Source organism: Pholcus phalangioides, unplaced genomic scaffold (genome assembly GCF_987345545.1).
Source record: "Pholcus phalangioides strain wild (caught in Gottingen) unplaced genomic scaffold, Ppha-v1.0 ptg000008l_1, whole genome shotgun sequence".
NCBI lineage: Eukaryota > Metazoa > Arthropoda > Arachnida > Araneae > Pholcidae > Pholcus > Pholcus phalangioides.
The window spans coordinates 63203066-63223574 of record NW_028301601.1 but is presented as its reverse complement, the minus strand read 5'-3'; the positions used below and the strand labels follow the sequence as shown (position 1 = coordinate 63223574).

Genomic DNA, 20509 nt, shown 5'->3' with positions numbered 1-20509 from the left:
TCTTGCTATGATAACGGTTATCCACGACTTTCCGGATAAGTTTAAGAAAAGAACCAATTCAAAGTACTGAACAGGCACACATCAATGTAGCCAACTCACTAAGATACCCTTGACAAACGTTGTGGATTTAACTTCAATTACGTGCAAAAAAAAAATTCGGAACGGATGGTAGTAGAATCAATATAAATATATTGATTTACACTATAATATCTAGACCAGATTTTTTAGTCGCCCTGGAACATGCTAAGGGGGCTGATGGATGAAAACCAAATAGAAGTAGAGCCACGGCAAGGAATTAAGAGGGCCTCGGGGACCTGTGAAAAAGCGAGGATGTGAAGCATTCAAGTGGAAATATAAAGAGGAAAAGTATGACTACTTTCAGAATCCCGTCAAACAACCTTTAAAAATCCCACAAGAGGAAGGCTCACGGATCCCTGGGTAAGGCCGTAGCGAAGGGAAGGGGGGGGACTTGGGAGTCTGCCACCCCCCCCCCCCCCCAAAATCTGAGAAAATTACCGAAAAAAGGGAAAAAATGGCCAAAATCTATTGTTCTATAGCTTTGCCCCCCCCCCCCCCGAACGAAGTTTCTGGCTACGGGCCTGCCCTGGGTTTCAAGGATCCGCCCTTAAATATAATTTTTTCTATGCTATATATCTATTCAAAAATCAGTCAATAAGCAGCAAACTTCCTTGCTCCAGGATCTCCTGGATAGGGGAGGGGGGGCGGTGGCAAGAAATACTGTTAAGTATACTTCCCTGGAATGGTTCTGAAATTTCTTGAGGAAAAAATGTATGATACTTGGTGATTAGCTTTCATTTAGCACGTCCTCTGGGATAAAGACGGTACCGTACCTAAGGCTACTATTCAATACAACGACGAAGAAGGTATGTTCTCTAAATGGCAACTCAATTCCAAAAAACCTTTCAAGTACACACACAAGATACTGAAATCTCATTGGATTAATGACTCTCTCACCGATCTCAAAACTGGCAGCAAAAGAATCGACGACATCATTGGAACTGTTGAACATATACCTATACCTAACGGACAAGCTGAACTTATTGAAAACGATCCTGCTAAAAACGTTAAAGCCACATACATGGCGTACCCCCGGTGGTTCCTACTCCCTGATATGATATCACCTATATTCTCTATAATTGACAATGACTCTAAAAAAACTTAATACGAAATTCAAACTTATATGCATGTATCTTTTAATATTGAATTTTATACCAAATGGCTTGTATCTGAATATGCTTATATACGCCTATGTCACTCTTTTCATCACTCACATGCTTGCATACCTTTCTCAGTAATTTTTTGGTTAATATTTTGGTCGTTTACTGATATGGTTCCTCACTCACTAGGTCATTTGTATGCCTACACACTCTATTATGCTCACTATTTTGGTCACTCCTACCTCTACGTCACTCTTTTGGTCGTTCACAGACTTGGCCAATTGTTCCCTAACCTATGGACCTAGGTTACTCTTTTGATCGTTCACTGATTTGGTTCGTTGCTCTCTAGGTCACTCTTTTAGTCGATGACATGCTTGCACTCTGTTTTTGTGGCTCTTATGCTTATAAACGCTCTAGGTCAATTTTACGGTCACTCACAAACATGGTCTCACGCTTTCAAGATCACTCTTTTGGTCGCTCATATGATTGCAAACTGTTTTGGTGGCTCATATGCATGCACATTATTTTGGTCAAAACACTCTAGGTCACTCTTCAACCCGCTCGCTGACCTAGTCGTTTGCTCGGTCGGTCACTCTTTTAGCTACTTGCATAATTGCAAATCCTTTAGGTAACTCGTTTGGTCACTCGCTGACCGAGATCCTCGCTCTGAAGTATGGTTTTATCACCAGTGAACAAAACAAATTTTGCGCCCTTCTCACATTCTACTAATTTCCTTGATCACGCGTTACTCAATTGCCGTCACTCCGAACTTATCGCCCGGGGCTATAGCTCCCTTAGCCCCCGTAAATACGCCTCTGTGGGGGGAACGCATTAAACCATCATGATTGTCAATTCCAAAACGGCAATAAGACATACCATGTGGTCCTGAAATGTCTACAAATTCTAGAAAGAGTATGTGAGTTGCAAACAAATGAAAACCGGTAGAAATTTTCGAGAATTCACCATCTAGGGCCCTGGGCCTATGATGCTCTACATAAGGCAAAAACCCAAACCTGATTCGTAGCGGCTTCCTAAATGAGTCGTACAACGCAAAACTCCATTAGCAGCTAGGGATTCTTGATGGGCCACAGCCCAAACTTTATTCACCATGGCTTCCGAAAGCTTCCGAAATGAGTCGTAGAAACTTCTAGTATTAGGTAACTAGCTTCTCACTGTTTAGGTCTGGGTTCGAATCCCGGTTCGGGCATGGATGCGACGACGACGTTGTCCCGTGTGTCGCGAGGTTAATCTTGTCGCTGGTTTTGGGTCACGGCAAAAAAAGGTTAAGAACCCCTGCCCCTTATGAGTTCAGATAAAAATTACAGCTTCATATTTGGCATCACCATATCTCATCGAAAAAATGAGGGAAATTACGACCTTATATTCGGGAAATCACTAATTGTAACCAAAAAATGCAATAAACGACTACTGGAAATCGCCGTGAACTGAAATGTGGCTGAGAAAAGTTAATCAAAAACGTTAAGCGCCCCGTCTCTGAGGACATACGAGATCCCTAATGTCTAAACAAAACTTACAAATGTCGAATTTTTGCGACTAATCGCCTACTTGGCGATTTCAATGAAAACAACCCTTATAAATAACCCCATCGTCCTCCTAACTGGGAGACAAACAAAATTATAAAAATGGGGCTACAGTTCTTAACATCTGCCCAAAAAACTTTAGTGATTTAGTCACATTAGACATAAAACAAAATATACAAAAAGGGGCCATTTACATAATAGGAACCTCTTATAGTCTCTCAATTTATTCGCGACAGCAGGTTTTCGTTCATAACATATTCACACATCACATGTTCGCGTGCATGAATATGTTTTACTGCTTTTTTTTACTGATATCCCCGCTATTTCTGTCCAATTTTATTGATTGTTTGAATTGTGCACCTGTTAAGTTAGAGCCTGCTGGCCTTGCACTTGTTTGTATATTAAATGAATAAATAATATAACGTTTAATAATTAATGTTTGTTTTCGATCGTGTTAGTTCTTCTCGAAGAACTCTTCATACTGCTGAAGTACAAATGTGCCCAGCATCCCACTTGACTCCTTTTCTTCTGTTATTTTTAGTACACAGTTCACGCATTGGATTACATCCGCGCAATCCTTTGTATCCACTTTGTCCACATTTCTTGCCCAAGAAACACAGTGATTTGGTCACATTACACATAAAAAAAATTAACAAAAAGGGGCCATATACATAATAGGGACCTCTAAATAAGTCTAGAAAGGTTAAAAAGTCCTGCGCTAATGAGAAACGAAATTCCTATTGGTTTTTCGATGAGGCATAGAGCAACGTAAATTCAAAAACAAAAAAAAAATGGCGTCAAAGGAAACCATTTACACCGAAAATTCATTCACATCATAAATTAATACGTTAATCTCATTAATAAATGCTTTTTCCAATAACCAATACCACCAGGTACCACCAACCAAACGCGCCGCGACACCGCGACTGCGACGACTTTCACGAATAAATATTCCAGCCAAAAAAGAATCTAATAAGATCAAAATTCCTTCTAATTAATACCATATTCGATTCCGGGTGTCTGTGTCTCGACGTCATTAAATCAATTCCAAACGTAACGATAATACGGGACAAACGACCTTCGATCGTTATCCGAAGCTCGTAAATGAACGACCTTGCTGTGGTCGCGCTAATTGCTAAACCAGATGAGAAAAGAAAAGAAAAAACCGTAATATAATAGAAATATAATGATGGTTTTCATGTATAATATAAGACAGATATACATTAGCCACGCCTCGACTCGACCTTAGAATCTGTCATTGCCTTTTTTCTTTTAAAGGCGTCGTTTTCTCGAAGGAATCGATTCCGAAACTAACAAAAGCGAGTCTGTTTTGAAGCGGTCATTCGTACAAAACGGGCATTTGTTCTTTTTTTTTTTATTGCGATATTTATTATTCGTTATAAAGCGTCGATCGGATCGCCTTTGGAACACAAAAGAAGAAATTTTAAAAGATTGAAAAAAGAATGGACTTTTTACCTTGAAAAACTAACAGAAAAGGGTTGTTGATGGACGAACGTTGGAATGTCCTTGACGTGGAACAGAATTTTCCACGGTAGGGGGAAAAACCACGGAATTTAATCTATGGTGAAGATTCTTTCGCAAAAGTATTTCTTCGGTGTTTTTTTGTTTTTTTTTTGGATTTATTAATTTATGAAAATTAATGCTGGTCATCGGTCATTCTTTAATTACTGTGATTTTTTTTTTTTTAGGGAAACAATTTTTGATAAGAATTTTTGACAGAGATGGTTTCTTCGCGTTGTATGCAAATTTTGCGAAAATAATTATTTACATGATTTTCCTCACTAAACGATTTTTTGTTAGGTCTCATTCGTGAAAAAAAAGGGATAAAAAAATTTTCACTTATACCTGTTGTGTATTTAATTTTTTGATTTTTTTCGAGTTGTTTAAACAAAAACTTTGTTTCATGATACCATTCTTTTCACGGGTTTTTGTTTTCCCCGTGAGTATTTTTTCATGTGGCCCCTTATCATGAGTATTTTATCATGATTAGAGACTTTAAAAATGCTTGAAATAGACACTAAAAAAAAGGAAATTTATAATTAATATAAAAAATAAGTAAAAACTAAGGAATCCAGCGTCCGAAAAATGACTAAAATGGCTAAAAAATTTACTCCTACTGCGTTTTCACGCATTAGTTTATAATAACTGCATTATTAGCCAAGCCATAAAAGTGGTCAATTATACTCGTATCATACTACCATGCCCAAAAGAAGTGATTGTGAGACTTCAAGCTCAAGTCTTTATGTCGGAAAAGCGATTTTATTCAACTAGATACGTAATTAGCTAAGATGCAAAATAATTTAAGCTAAATTGAAAGAACAATAATTAGTGAATAATTATATGTATGTAATTATACGTTTTAATTAATATCTATTCTTACAGTCTCGATGTGAATTTGACGGTATGTTGATTGCTATTTGAAAACTATGTATAGCAGGGATGAAAAGTCTTCGTCGCTTCTATATGCCTGGCAATGCTTAGTTTTGTCAGAAGCCTATCTCTCAGGCATTAATACCTATTTGCGATTAATGGGAAGGGGGTGGGCGGGCGGGGCTTTCTGACAAGAATTAATACTAGGAATCGAAATTTTTATAAAGAGCAATTCCTTTGAGGTTCTCGAAGCGTAAAATATCCCAGTTTTGCAGAATGTATTCCCAATATTCAAGAACAAATATAAAACAATATCGAAATAGGCATTTACGGCAGTAATAACTCGAAAAAAAAAACATTTTTGCAAATAAGAAGTTTGAAAATAGGCATTTATGGCATTCTGCCTGAACTTATGGGCTTTAGTCATGATGCTGACAAATTACGAAATTATTTTTCATGATACCACGTTTTTCAGCACGTGTTTTTTTTTTTTTTTTTGCTTTGTTTTTTTTCTATGTATATTTTTTCATGTGACCAGTTTCATGAATTTTTTTGCCATGATGTTGAAGAGCGAAAGTATTTTCCATGTGACGTCAATTTTTTAGCGAGGGTATTTTGCTCACAATTAACTACAGCAATTTTTTTCATATCATTATTTTTTCTTGGTTTTTCTCGTGAAATTCGTTCGGAACGAGATTGTTTTAAAATTTCAAATTCACAAAAAATTTTAAACACACCATTAAATGTAAAGAAACACGAAAATTTTGTTGAAAATTCAGAACTTAAAGGAAATTTTAAATTAATGAGGGAAACGATTCCCCCGAAACTAATGATAATTTTGGAATTGTGGCGAACTAAAAATAATTGAAACAAATAATTTTCCGGCACCAAAAAAAATTCAGAATTAATGGAAGAGAAAAATCTCAGAATTGAGATAAAATTTCAAAATTAAAGAAAGAAGAAATTTAAGAATCGATAAAAATTCAGAATATAGTTGATGAGAGAAAAAGTCCCAGAATTGATAAAAATCCACGATTAATTACAGAGAAAAATACCCCAGAATAGCTGAAAATTCAAAATTAATGAACGAAAAGATTCACCAATTGATTAAAATTCAGAATTAACGGGAAAAAATTTCTGAATTGATAAAAACTCAAAATTAATGAGATAAAAAAATTCCAGAATTGAAAAAATTGCAGACTTAATAAAAGAAAAAATCATAGAATAGATTAAAATCCAGAATTAAGGAAAGGAAATAATCCCAGATGTGATGAAAATCCAGAATTAATAGCGGGATGGGGGTTTGGAGAATTGATGAAACTCAGCAATTAATGAAAGAAAAAGTTCCAGAATTCTCATGAAAACTCAGAATTTAAAATCGATGAAAATTTATGCTCAAATTAGCACCTGCATCTTCCCAAATCAGCGTGGTTTCATTTATATGAATAACTAGCAAAAATACCAGATGCTTCTCTGGGTTTTCTTCAATTACCGGGAGGATTCAAAAAGTGACAAACCATTATAATAAACTATTATACATAATACTGGCAACATAAAAGTGACAAACCATTGTAAAGGCATATGAATGTCTGAAACGTATTGTTAGAGAACCACGACAACCGAAATAAACATTTCGAAAGTGACTGTTGGAGCCCAGAAACCATTGTTGTCGGACAATTTTTCACCCATTTCGGGCATTTGCCCAGCTCTGACGAACTTTTAAAGTAGCCTATGTCTGAATCCCGGTCCTGTTTGGTATATGCAAAATTTGGCGACGATCGGCCCAAAATTTTGGATTTGTATAAAGAACAAACATACATACATACTTTCACATCTATATATAAGATACTATATTTCTTCGTACCTCGAAAACACTGATTTTCGTATCTTACGACTCATCTGCCAGTGACAGATTTTGCGCAACATCTGGAATCCCTCTGGGGCCTGTCCTTGGACCTTCGTGATTTCTTATATTTATTAATGGCCTTGCAGCTGTCTTTCATAATTGCTTATTGTCTGCTGATGATTTTAGAGCATTTGACTCTGCTGATGATTTTAGAGCATTTGACTCTGCTGATGATTTTAGAGCATTTGACTCTGTTGTTCATTTTGAATCTTGCTCTATTATTCAAGATAAATTATCCTATGTCTTTATGCCTGGTGCATATCGAGAATCATCTGCACTTGAATGTAAACAAATGCTTTGTGATGTCTTTTATCCGCTTGAAACGTGCTATAATATACTCTTATTACAGGGGTTCTCAAACTAAGCGCCGCGGCGCCCTGGCGTGCCTCTAACCGTTGTCACGGGTGCCGCGGTGCGTTGACCCTAACAAAGGTTTTTCGAAAATATTCTTCGTTAAACAGCTCTGGGGATCCGGCGGAGCTCGCGGATAAGCATTGAACAGGGAAAAGGGGCGAACCAGGTGGAAAAAGTTTGTGAACCCCCTATCTTACTATATTAGCACTGAGATTTTACAGAGAAGATATTCTCTCTGCTACTCACATGGGTGTAATTTATACCTCTGATATCCCTTTTCGTTATCATATTAATGATACTTGTACAAATTCATATCACAAACTTGGCTGGCTGAATAACTAAATATTTCAACAATTTAGATATAATGATTGTTCTTTTAAATTCTATAATATACAATCGGAACTTGAATATGCATCTGTCGTTTGGAATCCTCATTACAATAATGCTATTAATTATATTGAAATTATACAAAATGCAATTTTATGCAATATTTGTATTTCAAGAAATTTAGAACATATGCGTATGATATCGCAATTCCATAAACTTTCCTCCAACTAATTTTATCAATGACCAGCGTCCGAAAGAGAAGAAATTCCATTCTTTTGAAATTTTTCTCGTTGTTGATTAATGGTAGTACTTGTATATCGATTGTTCCCTTCCGTTATCTAAAATATGATTTTCGGTCACTCGGTACTACACCAGTTAAATAAATTATCATACAGGACTTCTATTGGTCTTTCTCGTGTGATAAACAGATTTTGTATTTTATGCAGGGTACATAGCAAACGGGGCGTACGGCATTTCACTGGCGAAGCGTCGATCCTGGAGACATACTTCCAATTGGAAATAGTTTCCAAATTACGTGTAATACTCAGATATAGCATTCATGTTGCAAGGGGTTGTACAGTTATTAAAATAAAAATATTAACTTTTTATACGGACGTCCTGTTCCCAAAAACACAATTACAAAGTTGTTGCCCTGTCCCTTCTGATGCCAGCAAAAAAAAATTCCATATTTCTAAGATATTCAAATTTGAAAAACGGAGGAAAGTTGGGAAAAAAGCAGCGTTAAATGCGGGTAAAACGGTTTTCGCGCATTTAACGTCGTTTTTTCCCTAGCTTTCTTCCGTTTTTGACTTTCTAGTTGAGTTTTTGAGCACAGGGTGACCGTATAAAAAGTTCATTTTTATATTTACACTAGTTGATACCCGGCGACGTTGCCCGCCTTGTAAAAAATTTACATATATATAGCTTATTAATTATTTCTTAATCAAAAAAATTTCCGCATCAAGTAAGAAAAAATTACTTTTATTTTTAAATATTTTAATTAAAACTTTAGGCAATCGCTTTTGTGGATACACAATATTTTTGTTTGTCCATCTGGTGTGTAGATTTACAAATTTTTGGGATTACCAACACGCGAACAAGCGACGTAAAGCTGTCCGTGTGAAAAAGTAGGTTGATAGCTGCCACTGCTAACGACTGGCCTTGCGCTTTGTTGATTGTCATGGCAAAAGCTAAATGAATCGGGAACTGTAATCGCTTGAAAGTGAATGGCATTTCTTCAGTGATAATTGGGATACGTGGAATGTGAAGACGTCTTCTCCTCCGGCACATCCAGTTAGAAGCGTTGCTGCAATGATGTAATTGTACAATTTCTTCACGCAGAGTCTGTTGCCATTGCAGTCTCGGTGTCTCCAAATTTCTTAAAAGCATTATAGGTGCTCCGACTTTGAGGGTCAAGGTTTGTATTTTGGCACACCCGTAATATCCAAAGAGTTCAGAAATACTGCAGAATACAGAACTGTCTGCTCTGTGTCTGTGTCAACCGATTTGTAAGATGTGGAGTCTCCCGGAATAATTTTTAGGATTTTTTCGTTGATCTTGTTCACACTGTCATTTTTCGGTGCCAGAATCGCTCTCTCACAAAGCCACTCATGGTTTCGGTGATTTTGTTGAATGTTTGAGAAGATTTTTTCTGCAAGTTCTTGAACTGAGTTTATAACAACTCGCAAAATCCATTTGGGAACGTAATCAGTCCAGTCCTTGGGTCTACGGGAATTCTTCCATTGCCAAGTTTGATCAACTGATGTGAAAATGATAGCAGCGATGAGTAATTTTGCAGTTGAACTCGCATGTTGGTAGATAATGATAATTTTTTAACTTCGTGCCAGAGTGCTGATGATTTGAAGCAAGCATTGAGTTCATCAGCTGGCGTTGAACATTTTTATTCTCAGTTTTGTCGTCGTAGTTGTTGTTGTTAGTGACGTCATATGTCCAGCTTGTGCAGCGAATATTATTCAAACGCCTTTTAAGCGTTTTTTAAATTGAAACTATACCTATACGATGGGCGGTTGATGAGATAAAGTCCGCATTAACACTTGCAGGACTATATAGGCTAGCAAAAATACCCGGCGCTTCCCGGGTTTTCTTCAATTAATGGGAGGATTGGAAAAGAGTGAAAAACTGTTATAAAGGCATATATAAACATCTGAAACGCATTGTTAGGGAACCACGGTAACCAAAGTAAACGTTCCGAAAGTGATTGTTGAGGCCCCAAAACCATTGTTGCCCAACAGTTTTTCGCCCATTTCGGGCATTTGCCCAGCTCTGACGAACTTTTAAAGTAGCCTACGGTTCATTCCCGGTCCTGTGTGGTATACATGCAAAATCTGGCGGCGATCGGCCTAAAACTGTAGATTTGTATAAAGAACAGACATACTTTCACATTTATATATAAGATATCTATACAACTTATTGAAACATGAATGACATATCTGAGTACTACACGTTATTTGGAAACAGTGTAACTGGAAGTATGCCTCTAGGAACGACGGTTCGCCTGTAAAATGCCACAAACCCTGTTTGTTATGCACCCTGCATAACAGTGTACCTGAGGAATTTGATATATGTAATATGTATTTGCAACACCTATTGGTAAATTCAAAGAGCATCTTCTCTCCGATTAATGGGCAAGGTTTTTTTTGTATTTGATGTGTGATTGCTCATCTATTTAGCTCTTTTTTTTTCTTTCTTTTAATGGATTTTCATTTTATTTTTTATTAATCTGGTGATTTTGCATAACTTTTACATATTTTTTTATTGATTTGTGTTGGTTTTTGTATTTTATTTTGTATTTTTTGTGTTGGTTTTTGTATTTTATTTTGTATTTTTTGTGTTGGTTTTTGTATTTTATTTTGTATTTTTTGTATTGTATTCTATTTTGTTTGGTATGATTTTGTTCTCGCATTTCTATGTCTTAATTTGCTGTAATTGGGTCTTTTTCTGTAGCTTGGTGTATTCAAATAAATAAATAGATGAAAATTCAGAATTAATCAAAGAAAAGAATTCCAGAACTGATGAAAATTCAAAATTAATGAAAGAAAAAAGTTCCGGAATTGATGAAAATTCATACTTTACTGGGGAAAAATGTCAGAATTGATGAAAACTCGGAATTAATGAAACCCATAACTCCGTAAGATGAAGAATCGGAACTAACGGTATTAATAAAATTCCAGAATTAATGCAAGAAATAATTTAAGAATTGATGAAATCCTCCAATGATTTACCGTGAGCGCGGGGCCCTCACAAAGCGTGCGACCCGGTACAACCGCACCTGTTACACATCCCTAAGGGCGGCTCTGCGCAGAATTTTTTCTTTTCATGATATCGCCTTTCATGAGTTTTCTCACAATGTTCAACAACAATGAGGACCGGCGAAATCGAGTGAACAATTTTGCGTATAAATGGGAGAAAAAATTTGCGAACCGGTGAAGAAAAAAAATGATTACGTGGGTGGGAAGTTCCCAAGTTCCCGACTTCATTTTTCATTCGAAAAACATTGTTAAGCTGTAACTCCTGCTGCCACCTGTCGAATAAGAACAAAACTATGTCACATATTCAGGGAATAAAATCGGTTGGTGGCTTGAAACCGGTATGCAGCATCAAAATGTACAATATTGTAGTATGATAACATACCATGTTCATTTTTATGCTGCACACGGAGTAAATTTTTCGCCATAATACCAGTTGATATGTTTTTATGTTTGCCGCAGAACTTCAACTGGTATTTTATTATTACAGAATAATGTATGATATGTTATATATTATTAAATTAAAAAAATTATTTTATACTTTTCGGTGTGTCGAATTAAATATTGTTGAAACTAACTGGCAACAGGATGTTTTCCCATTTATATTTTTTGATCTCTTGTAGTTCATTACAACTAGATCTCTCTTGGTCCCATTACAACAATAATATGCAGTATTATTAAATACTATAGAAAAAGTGTTGGTCCCCTGTTGCCCCCCTTCCCATCAAATAAAAACAAAACCATTGCTTTAATTCTTCAAATACTGCTGGTTTTGAACCGGTGTGCAGCATGAAAATGTAGTTATGATATCGCACACAAAAGTGGTTTATTTCTATATTATAAACAGTTTTTGGTGTCATTTTATTTTTATATTGTAGAGCTTCAATATTCTTATATGTATTGTTATTATTATACCAACACGCTCTGGTCACGTGAAAGAATCTCAGTACATTCTATACTCAGGGGTGGGAAGTGACTAAGTCTATTTCGGAGCAGCTTTGGAGCAGCAAAATTCAGGATTCGGAGCAGTTTTGGAGCAGCAAATTCAGGATTTGGAGCAATTTTGGAGCAGCAAAATTTGGGATTCGGAGCAGATATTTATAAATGGGAGCAGTGAAATTAACAAGAATATTTTCGTTAACCCTCAACCCTTTTCAAAATAAAACTGCAGCATGTCTTTTGTTATCAAACATCTTTTCGTCAGCTTGATTTTTGTTTTTGGTGCTTTAGGCTTTTGACACCTTGTTTGAAAGAGCGGCTGTCATAAAATTTTTTGCACCTGTCTATTTAAGATGATTTTTGCTTACTGACGACATTATTTGCTGCCTTGAACAGCAGCACTTCAAATGAGATAAAAAAAATTTTATAAGTTTTTAATTTTTTTATACTTGGAAAGAAATTGTTGCAAAATGGGAGAGAATTTCGGAAGAATCAACTCGATGTTTGGCGATTCAGAACTCATTATCTGGCGAGATTGGCGATCTGACACTCGCTATTTGCGAGATTGGCGATTTAACGCTTGTTATTTGGCGATATAATGATTTAACGCTCGTTATTCGGCAACATTGGCGATTTAACGCTCGTTATTCGGCAACATTAGCGATTTAACGCTCGTTATTCGGCAAAGTTTCTAAACTAACATTCGTAATTCGGCGACATGCGCTTTTTACTCCCGGAATGAAAATTTTTTTCACGAAACATCGGGATTTAACACAATGACAATCGACTACAGTAATTTCTGCTGCTTCCAGTGACGACTTTTTTTTTTTAACGGAAATACTCGAATTTGCACTTTAAAGCTGAAAGGCATTGCAAACTATCTTCAGTTCCACGATCACGGACAATATCGGGGTTTCGCGATGGAAAGCCCGATCAGGGGCCGATAGTTTAAGTATAGTGGAATAAAACACGCTCTTCTCTCTCGAAAAGAAACGTTTCGTGGCTAGCAGGAACAAAAATTTTTTGGCGCCCTTTCCGAAATTCCGGGCATACTGAAGCAAAATTCGCTATTTGGCGCAGAAAAATGCGAAAATACGCTATTGGAGCAAGATGGCGCAAGATATTGGTTTTGGCGCAGTGCGGCGCAATTGGCGCAGAGTTCCCACCCCTGTATACTGAAACACAAGATGATCACGTGACCGGATGCCCCTTCGGAAGGTCCGAAGGGCCATTTGTGCATGAGAACACCAGATCAGCTCCAGCTCTCACACGAGATGTGCTACCGCCAACCCTTAGCAATATTATAAACTATTTATTTTCACGCTACAAAGAATTAATTAATTAAAGAATTAATTCTGTGCGCAATGAGAAACAGGCTTCAAATTTTTTGTTTGCCACTGAATTTCAGCAATTAATTTTTCGATATAATAAATTACAATTTTTTTAGCATTTGCAGATTTTGCTGCTTCTTTCTGAAAAAATTTTATATACATACCTTCAGCGTTGTTTCTGGCATGTAAAGCGCTTAATTAACTTCCATTTGTTTTCCCGATTCCTCTATTTGGTTTTTATTACTGACACGCTGCTGGACAATTATTTTCTTTTTTTTTCTCCCACACTAATAGGCGTCCTCAGGCAAAGTGATATATCCCTATAAATGACTAAGTATCAGTTTACAAATTACAAATTTGCATACCCTTGATCCACATAATACCACCCCTTATGGGCTTGAGCCCCTTCCCGTCTGTGCCAAGAGAAATGTAATGTCCTATAAGACGGCCTTGGGTCATAGGCACCTGGGGGCAGAGGCTATTTGAGCCCTCTAATAAATTTTGTCAGAGGCTTAGCTCCATCAATAATTAAATGAATATGAAATGCAACGCACCCTTCCCCCTTCTGAGTACGCATTTGAGTCCTGTATATATGGGATGACTGACAGCACCCCCCCCCCAATGTTTCCTTCATGTTGGTGCCCTTGACTTGGGTATAAATCATGCCACAGCCTAAAGCTATATAGTCCATAACCCTGCTGGTCCTGGAATATTCTAAGGGGACCATGGGTGAAAATTAGATGAAAGGAGAGACACGACAAGACAAGTGGTGAAGGGGAGCCACAGAGATGTGCAGAAGTAAAGTTTACAAGTAAAATATGATGAGAAAAAAATTTGACTATTTTCAGAATCTAGCGTAGCAGTCCACGGAGCCAGGGCCATTTTAACCCACGTGGGCATGACCCTGATTCTCTTGTCCATAGGGGGGGGGGGCTACATGATCAGATTCGGTACTATGATTTTCGAGTATAAATATGTTTATATGTAAGCTGAGTATACACACTTCCAGCTAAGAGAGAGAGTATGATTCTCCAGAACATTCTTCAACCTTTTTCTAGTCACGAGCACTGATGTACCACCATCAAAAGAAGAGCACTCTTACGGCAAGATTGATATTTAGGCATGAAAACGGGATGATTTCAATCCTTGAATGCAATTTGTGCATGGTATCTAATTGGAACGCTGATCAAGTGCTCGCGAGCACGAAATCGGACACGAGCATCGAGCACTCTGGGTGCGTCAGAGTGCACCGTGGTGCTCGCGAGCAACGGGTTAAAGATGCCTGCTCCAGATCATCATTTTGCCCGAAGACCCACGATGGTGAGATGCCCACGCACAGAATTAACTCCCACAAGAACGAAAAAAGCTTACTGAAGCTTTAGTAAGCTACAGCTCTAGTGCATTGAACATCACCATGAGTCCGTGATTCATGGTGATGCGTCGGGAGGGGCAATTTATTATGTAGGTTCCTTTGGATCGTCTCATATTTTACACAGACCTATTTTTTCTCACAGTTCTGCACCTGGGAAGGATTTTCAACCCCACTTTTTGTGGATCCGTGCCTGGCTAACACCAGCTGTAGTAGACTACTAAAGCTGGTGTTGGCCTGGCCCAGAGATCGATTTTATTTTTAAAAAAAATTTGTTCATTATACATTCAGTTTTCACTAAGTTCAATTAAATAAGTCGAAGGGGGGGGGGGTCTTGCTCCTGGATGAGAGAGGGGGCCAGGGTAAGACGAGGGGGGGAGCTCGATCGAGAACTACTGTATTAGAGTATGGGACTTTTTATGGACAGCTACGGCATTCAACGAAGAAATTTCTTGGAAGTCTTCAATAATTTTCCAACGAATCCTGCGAATACAGTAATAAGCAATAATTATCATAAATTAAGTCAAAATAATGATTCCAATTCTTGAAAATAAACATTATAAATCACCTCTTTGGCGCCTCCAAGGAATGAAAACAATAGACATGTATGATTACGTAACAAATATAAGAAAAAACATGAGAAGCATGTTGTTCCACATTCAACAAAAGAAATATTCCACAGAAAAAGAGTGAAAAGAGCAAACATTAGAAAGTAGATTAAGAGAAATGATTTGAAAAAAGAAAAAAAAGAGGAGTGGCGTCCATGTGTTGAGCAAAAACTTTCTTCTCTTCAAAATCATCTTCACTGTTCAAAGTCAATTAACTAAACAAGAAACAGGTAAAAAAAACAACGAGGTCTTTCCACTTCGCAGAGGCGTCTGTCCTCACCGATGACTAAGAGAGAAAAAAAAAACAACCATCATTAAAATGACCGGTAGAAATGAATAAAATAAAACTAGAGCTTCTCTCCCAGGGTCAAATCAAAGAAACACACCTCACTTTCCCCCGTATTATCTCGCATACTTCCTGGAAGACGGATAAGTCCGTCCGCAGATGGACATATTGGGTGTGGTTTCATAAATAAATAAATGAATAACAACGGCATCTTATGTATAACGAATCGTGGTATTGTGTGACCTAAATAGTTCAATCACTGCCTAAATGGTTGAAGAAAAAAAAAACCAGAGAGAATCCACCTTGAAGTAGAAGAAAATTTTCAAGTTGTACTTGACCCATTAAATAAAAAAATTATACAAAGAAAATACTTTTCGCCTGTGATATAGGCCCTCCCCCTCCCTTTTCTTTCATTATTATTATCACATAATAGATTTATTTGCACTTTTCCTTAAAGGAATCGCTTCTTATTCGGGTATAAAAGGCTCTGGCATCCGACTGATCGGTACGTTGAAGAACATTTTCGTTTGATCAACCAACTTATCCAGAAAACATGAACACTTTGGTAAGTTCTATCGAAACATTTCTCTTCTGTCAAATTATTTATTAAGGATTGGATTTTTCAATGGTTTGTGTTATTTCGGATTTTTGTCGACGGCATTTGGGAAAGGTTTTTTGGCCGACGGTGCCTTGACTCGGATACCGATGAAATAACGGTCTTTCACGTCCTTTAAAAGTGTCTCTGACCAGGATTGAAACGAGGAATTGGTTTGTGGCTATGCTTCCGTGCCTCTAACAGGGATTCAAAACCGCAGTTTTTAGTGTGTTCAGCTATGCTTCCACTCTTTGAAGCAGTGGTTCTTAACCATTGTCCATTGGCAAGCATTGAAATATCCAAAGGCGAAAAATTTCGAGATATTATATTAAGCAAATGAGGTACCCTTAATGCTATTACATGGCAGAATTTATTGTCAACATTTAAAAAAATATTGGATTCTGCACTTCAAGGAACACACTATATTTATGATTTACATAGATTTGAAAAAGTAATTTGTTGTTTGCCAATATACTTTTCTATCGTTGTTAAAGAATGCACAGCAATACGTATCGTTCACACATGGTATTTCCCTCCAAAATGTAAGGGTCAAACATGTGTACCATTGAGCCATTCTGCTGGTAATTGTAGAAACTTCATGAACAGTTCACAAGTAAAAATCGAATGTTTTAGGCTTCGCTTAGAAGTATCAATGCCAAAACTAGCTCAAAATACAAAATGCCTTTATTTGAAAAATATAAGAAGCTCATGTTTTAGTTTGAGAGCAACACTACTTAATAAAAGATTAAATCAGGGGTGCACTCACTCTCTGAGGGTTGCGGGAAAGCATATTAGGTGTGGAGATCCAAAAACTAATTGTGACGGATTATTCAGAAGATTGAAATGATGAGAAAAATCGAATTTTTTAAATTCTTTAAAAATTTTGAAAAATTCTTAAAAAATACCTTATTTTTTGGCTTTCGCTCATTTCACGTGTTACGTGAAATTCGAATATTCTCAGTTCTTAGAAATACAAAGTATGCAATTACCATACGAAGTTTCCAGATGCAATTTTTCATGTTATAGTGATTCTATATATATTTCTTTTCGATATAAATTCTATGAACGATATAATAGTTTTATAAAAATACTGATTTTATTGGAAAGGCAAGCAAGAGCACGTATTAGAAAAGAATTTCAAAATTCCAATTTAGAACATTCAGTTGGAAACGTTTCCAAAACTAGGAAACAGCTTTGGCAAATTGAGGTAGGAAAAGACGAAATAGGCGAAGAGACAAAACGGGGGTGCTCGAGCACCCCCAGAATCGACTCAGAAATCAAAATTTCCTACATGAAACTCAAGACGAGCGCCCGCATGTTCGAAACACTTCCGACCCGACACTCTTCCCGGACTCGATCTTCGGTAAGTGGTGGAGTAGATTCGCCTATTGAATTTGCTTGCTGACCCCCCTGTATTATACCGATTCGAATTGAAGATTACTGCGTTCGATTAGGCTAGAAGCCTAGTTTACCGAAGTGGGCAATATCCCTGAGGCGATAAAAAAAAAAGTCTGGGAAAACGCCGAGACCATATAATTAGGTTTTAATTACATGGTCGCCAACACTTTTGTGTCTTTAATCCATATATAGACAAAAGATAACGCAACAAAGAATTTAATATTACGTTATTAATTTTATACGTTAATTTTCCGTCTATGCTTCAACCAGAGGTTGACTATTATCGTTCTGATAACGTAATATGCATCTCAAATTTTAGGATTAATTGTAAACGTGAGAGAAAATTTCGTATTCAACGATTTTGATTAGGAAAGTTTTATTCGGGTCTCTCCGAGATGATCCAGGTATTTCAGAAAAATGTCTAAAATTTCTCTAAATTAAAATTTTTTCCACAAATTTCAGTTTACAAGTAATATTCGAAATAAAAGTTAATTTGATGGTTATTTTGTCATTTCATTTAAATACATAATTATTGTTCATAAAAATACATTGGATTATTATTTTGTTTATTATTATCACCCAAAATTATTTTGAAGAGGGTAATTGATATTTTTTAAAATAACGGCATAAAGATATACGGATTTTCTATTGAATTTGGGCGATTCGTGAAATTAATATAACCACAGGGCCTGCTCGGAGCAGACTTTTTTGAGGCCACTTAAAAAGTTTGAACCCCTTTCGTAGGGTATGCGAAATAAGTGTGAATATTTTTTTTTTGCAACACCCCCCCCCCCCCCTCTACAATTCACTCCCGCCAAACTACGGGGCTGTATAGCCATTTTTTAATTTCTTTAAACGTCCATAAAATAATTAAATAATTCAAAAATCAGTTTGATCGCATCGATTCTGTATTTTGATTCATAAAGTAACATGATTCTCCTATATCAGTCCATAATTACAGAACAGACCGAGCACGATCATGATCTGTCGCTTAGGCGATTTGAGCTCATTGCTCCGGAGAGCGCGGTCGTACCGGATAAAATTCCGAAAGACAAGGAGGGAGATTGGGGTGCTGCCCCCTTTCGTAGGGTACAATATACATTCGTTAATCGTTGTGACAGTCCATAACTACTACTTAATTATGTAAACATTCTTCTGAGGAATTCCTACCAAATCGGTGCATACCAGATACCGGTGTAATCAGGGGGTCGATAATTCCCAGAGGATAGATCACCATGGTGACTAGGAAATCGGTAATGGCACCTGAAATTTTCCCATATGTGATTGCTAAATTGGAGTGTCTTGAGAATAACACAATTTTCTGATTTCATTACGTTATATTTTTTAACATGGGAAATTTCGTAAGAGTCGGAAAAAACATTACTTAGGGCCATGTTTCATGAGCAAAAACCATGCTTGATTCCTAAGAAATTTGGATGGCACCTAAATATTTCTTCGATTTATCAAGCCTTGCTTTTGCAAAGTTTGCACGTGTATTTTACAAGGCAGTGAATTCCGAGGGTGCGCAACGCGAGATAGTTCAAGGATGAAATTATATCTATTCGAATCAGTTCTTGTCGGCATTTTCAGGTGCGATCGATATGCCTCGAGATCAGGGTGCCGAAAGACAGGGCCGCAACTACGGGGGAGCGGACGGGTCTGGTGCACTGGGTGCAAATTTCACCCTTCAACCTTACACGGGGGAAGCCAACTTGCTCCGGCTGACCAAGCATTTAGTTGCGGCCCTGCCGAAAGATATTTAGTATTATTCCTAAGAGTGCTTTGAGTGAACTTTAGGAATCCCCTGTTCTGATTACATTGAATTGCTTTTCATCCGACCTAAAACCACATGAATCGTTTTAACGGACGTTTTGTTTTTTGTATTGTCAACAGGTCATTGTTGCCCTTCTCGTCGGAGCAGTCTCCGCCAGTCCTGATGGTCACGCACTAGGCCTCCTCAACCACGGAGTAGCCATCCACGGACCCGCCTACAGACAGACCGCCTACTCTTCCAGCATCAACCACGGAGCTACTCTCGTCCACGCTGCTGCTGCCGCACCAGTGCTCGCTCATGCCGCTCCAGCAGTCATCGCACACGCTGCTCCAGCCAGGGCAGTCGCCTACTCTTCCCACGTCAACCACGTCGCTCCAGTAGCCGTTGCCCACCATGCCGCTCCAGTAGCCGTTGCCCACCACGCTGCCCCGATCGCCGTCGCACACCACGCCCCGGCTAGGGCAGTCGCCTACTCTTCCCACGTCAACCACGTCGCACCAGTCGCCGTTGCCCATCACGCCGCTCCGATCGCAGTTGCTCACCACGCTGCTCCTCTCGCCCTCGCACACCATGCCGCTCCCATTGCCGTGGCACACCATGCTGCCCCACTTGCTGTAGCACACCATGCTGCCCCACTTGCTGTAGCGCACCATGCTGCTCCTCTTGCCGTTGCACACCACGCTGCAATCAACAACTACAAGGGCACCGCACTCCTCAGCCATCATTAAGCTCTGACAAAGGAAATAGGAATTTTTTTTTTTATTTAAGAGATTTGGACATTAAACTAAAATTTAGAAATACCAAAAAAAAGTTTAAAAAGAAACGTAGAGAGCACTTGAAACTTCTCTTGGATGAGAGAAGTTCCAAGGATTCTGTACAAACCGCATGCCTGAATTATGTGAAACGTTCCTACCATCGTCAACGTCGTCGGCAAGAAGCTTGGATGCAATCAAATTACTATGTAATTTCATTCGTATTCGAAGCTTGATCTCAGGCAAGGAATGTGCTAACCTTTTATGGATACAATAAAAAAAATGCATGACAAATTTTGTTTTTAATTCTTTCTCATAAAAAAACAACACTGCATAAGAAGAAAAATCCACATTTCTTTTGGAATTCAAACTTTCAAATATTGTAAATGTCACTCGTACACTATTTTTGGAATGAATACATTCGAACAGCATTTTGATTCACAGTAAAGGAAAGTATTCTTGAACATATAACAACATAAAGGAAGAATTTGCTT

At 37.7% G+C, this 20509-nt stretch overlaps 1 protein-coding gene across 1 annotated transcript; it reads left to right on the top strand.

The window, feature by feature from the left end:
- Positions 1-15961: 15961 nt before the first annotated feature.
- On the top strand, positions 15962-20309 carry LOC149084739 (uncharacterized). The gene is made up of 2 exons (XM_089235173.1): positions 15962-16061; positions 19383-20309. Exons 1-2 carry the CDS (start codon positions 16050-16052, stop codon positions 19989-19991), a joined length of 621 nt encoding a protein of 206 aa, XP_089091299.1. The 5' UTR covers positions 15962-16049; the 3' UTR covers positions 19992-20309.
- The last annotated feature ends 200 nt before the right edge of the window (positions 20310-20509 follow it).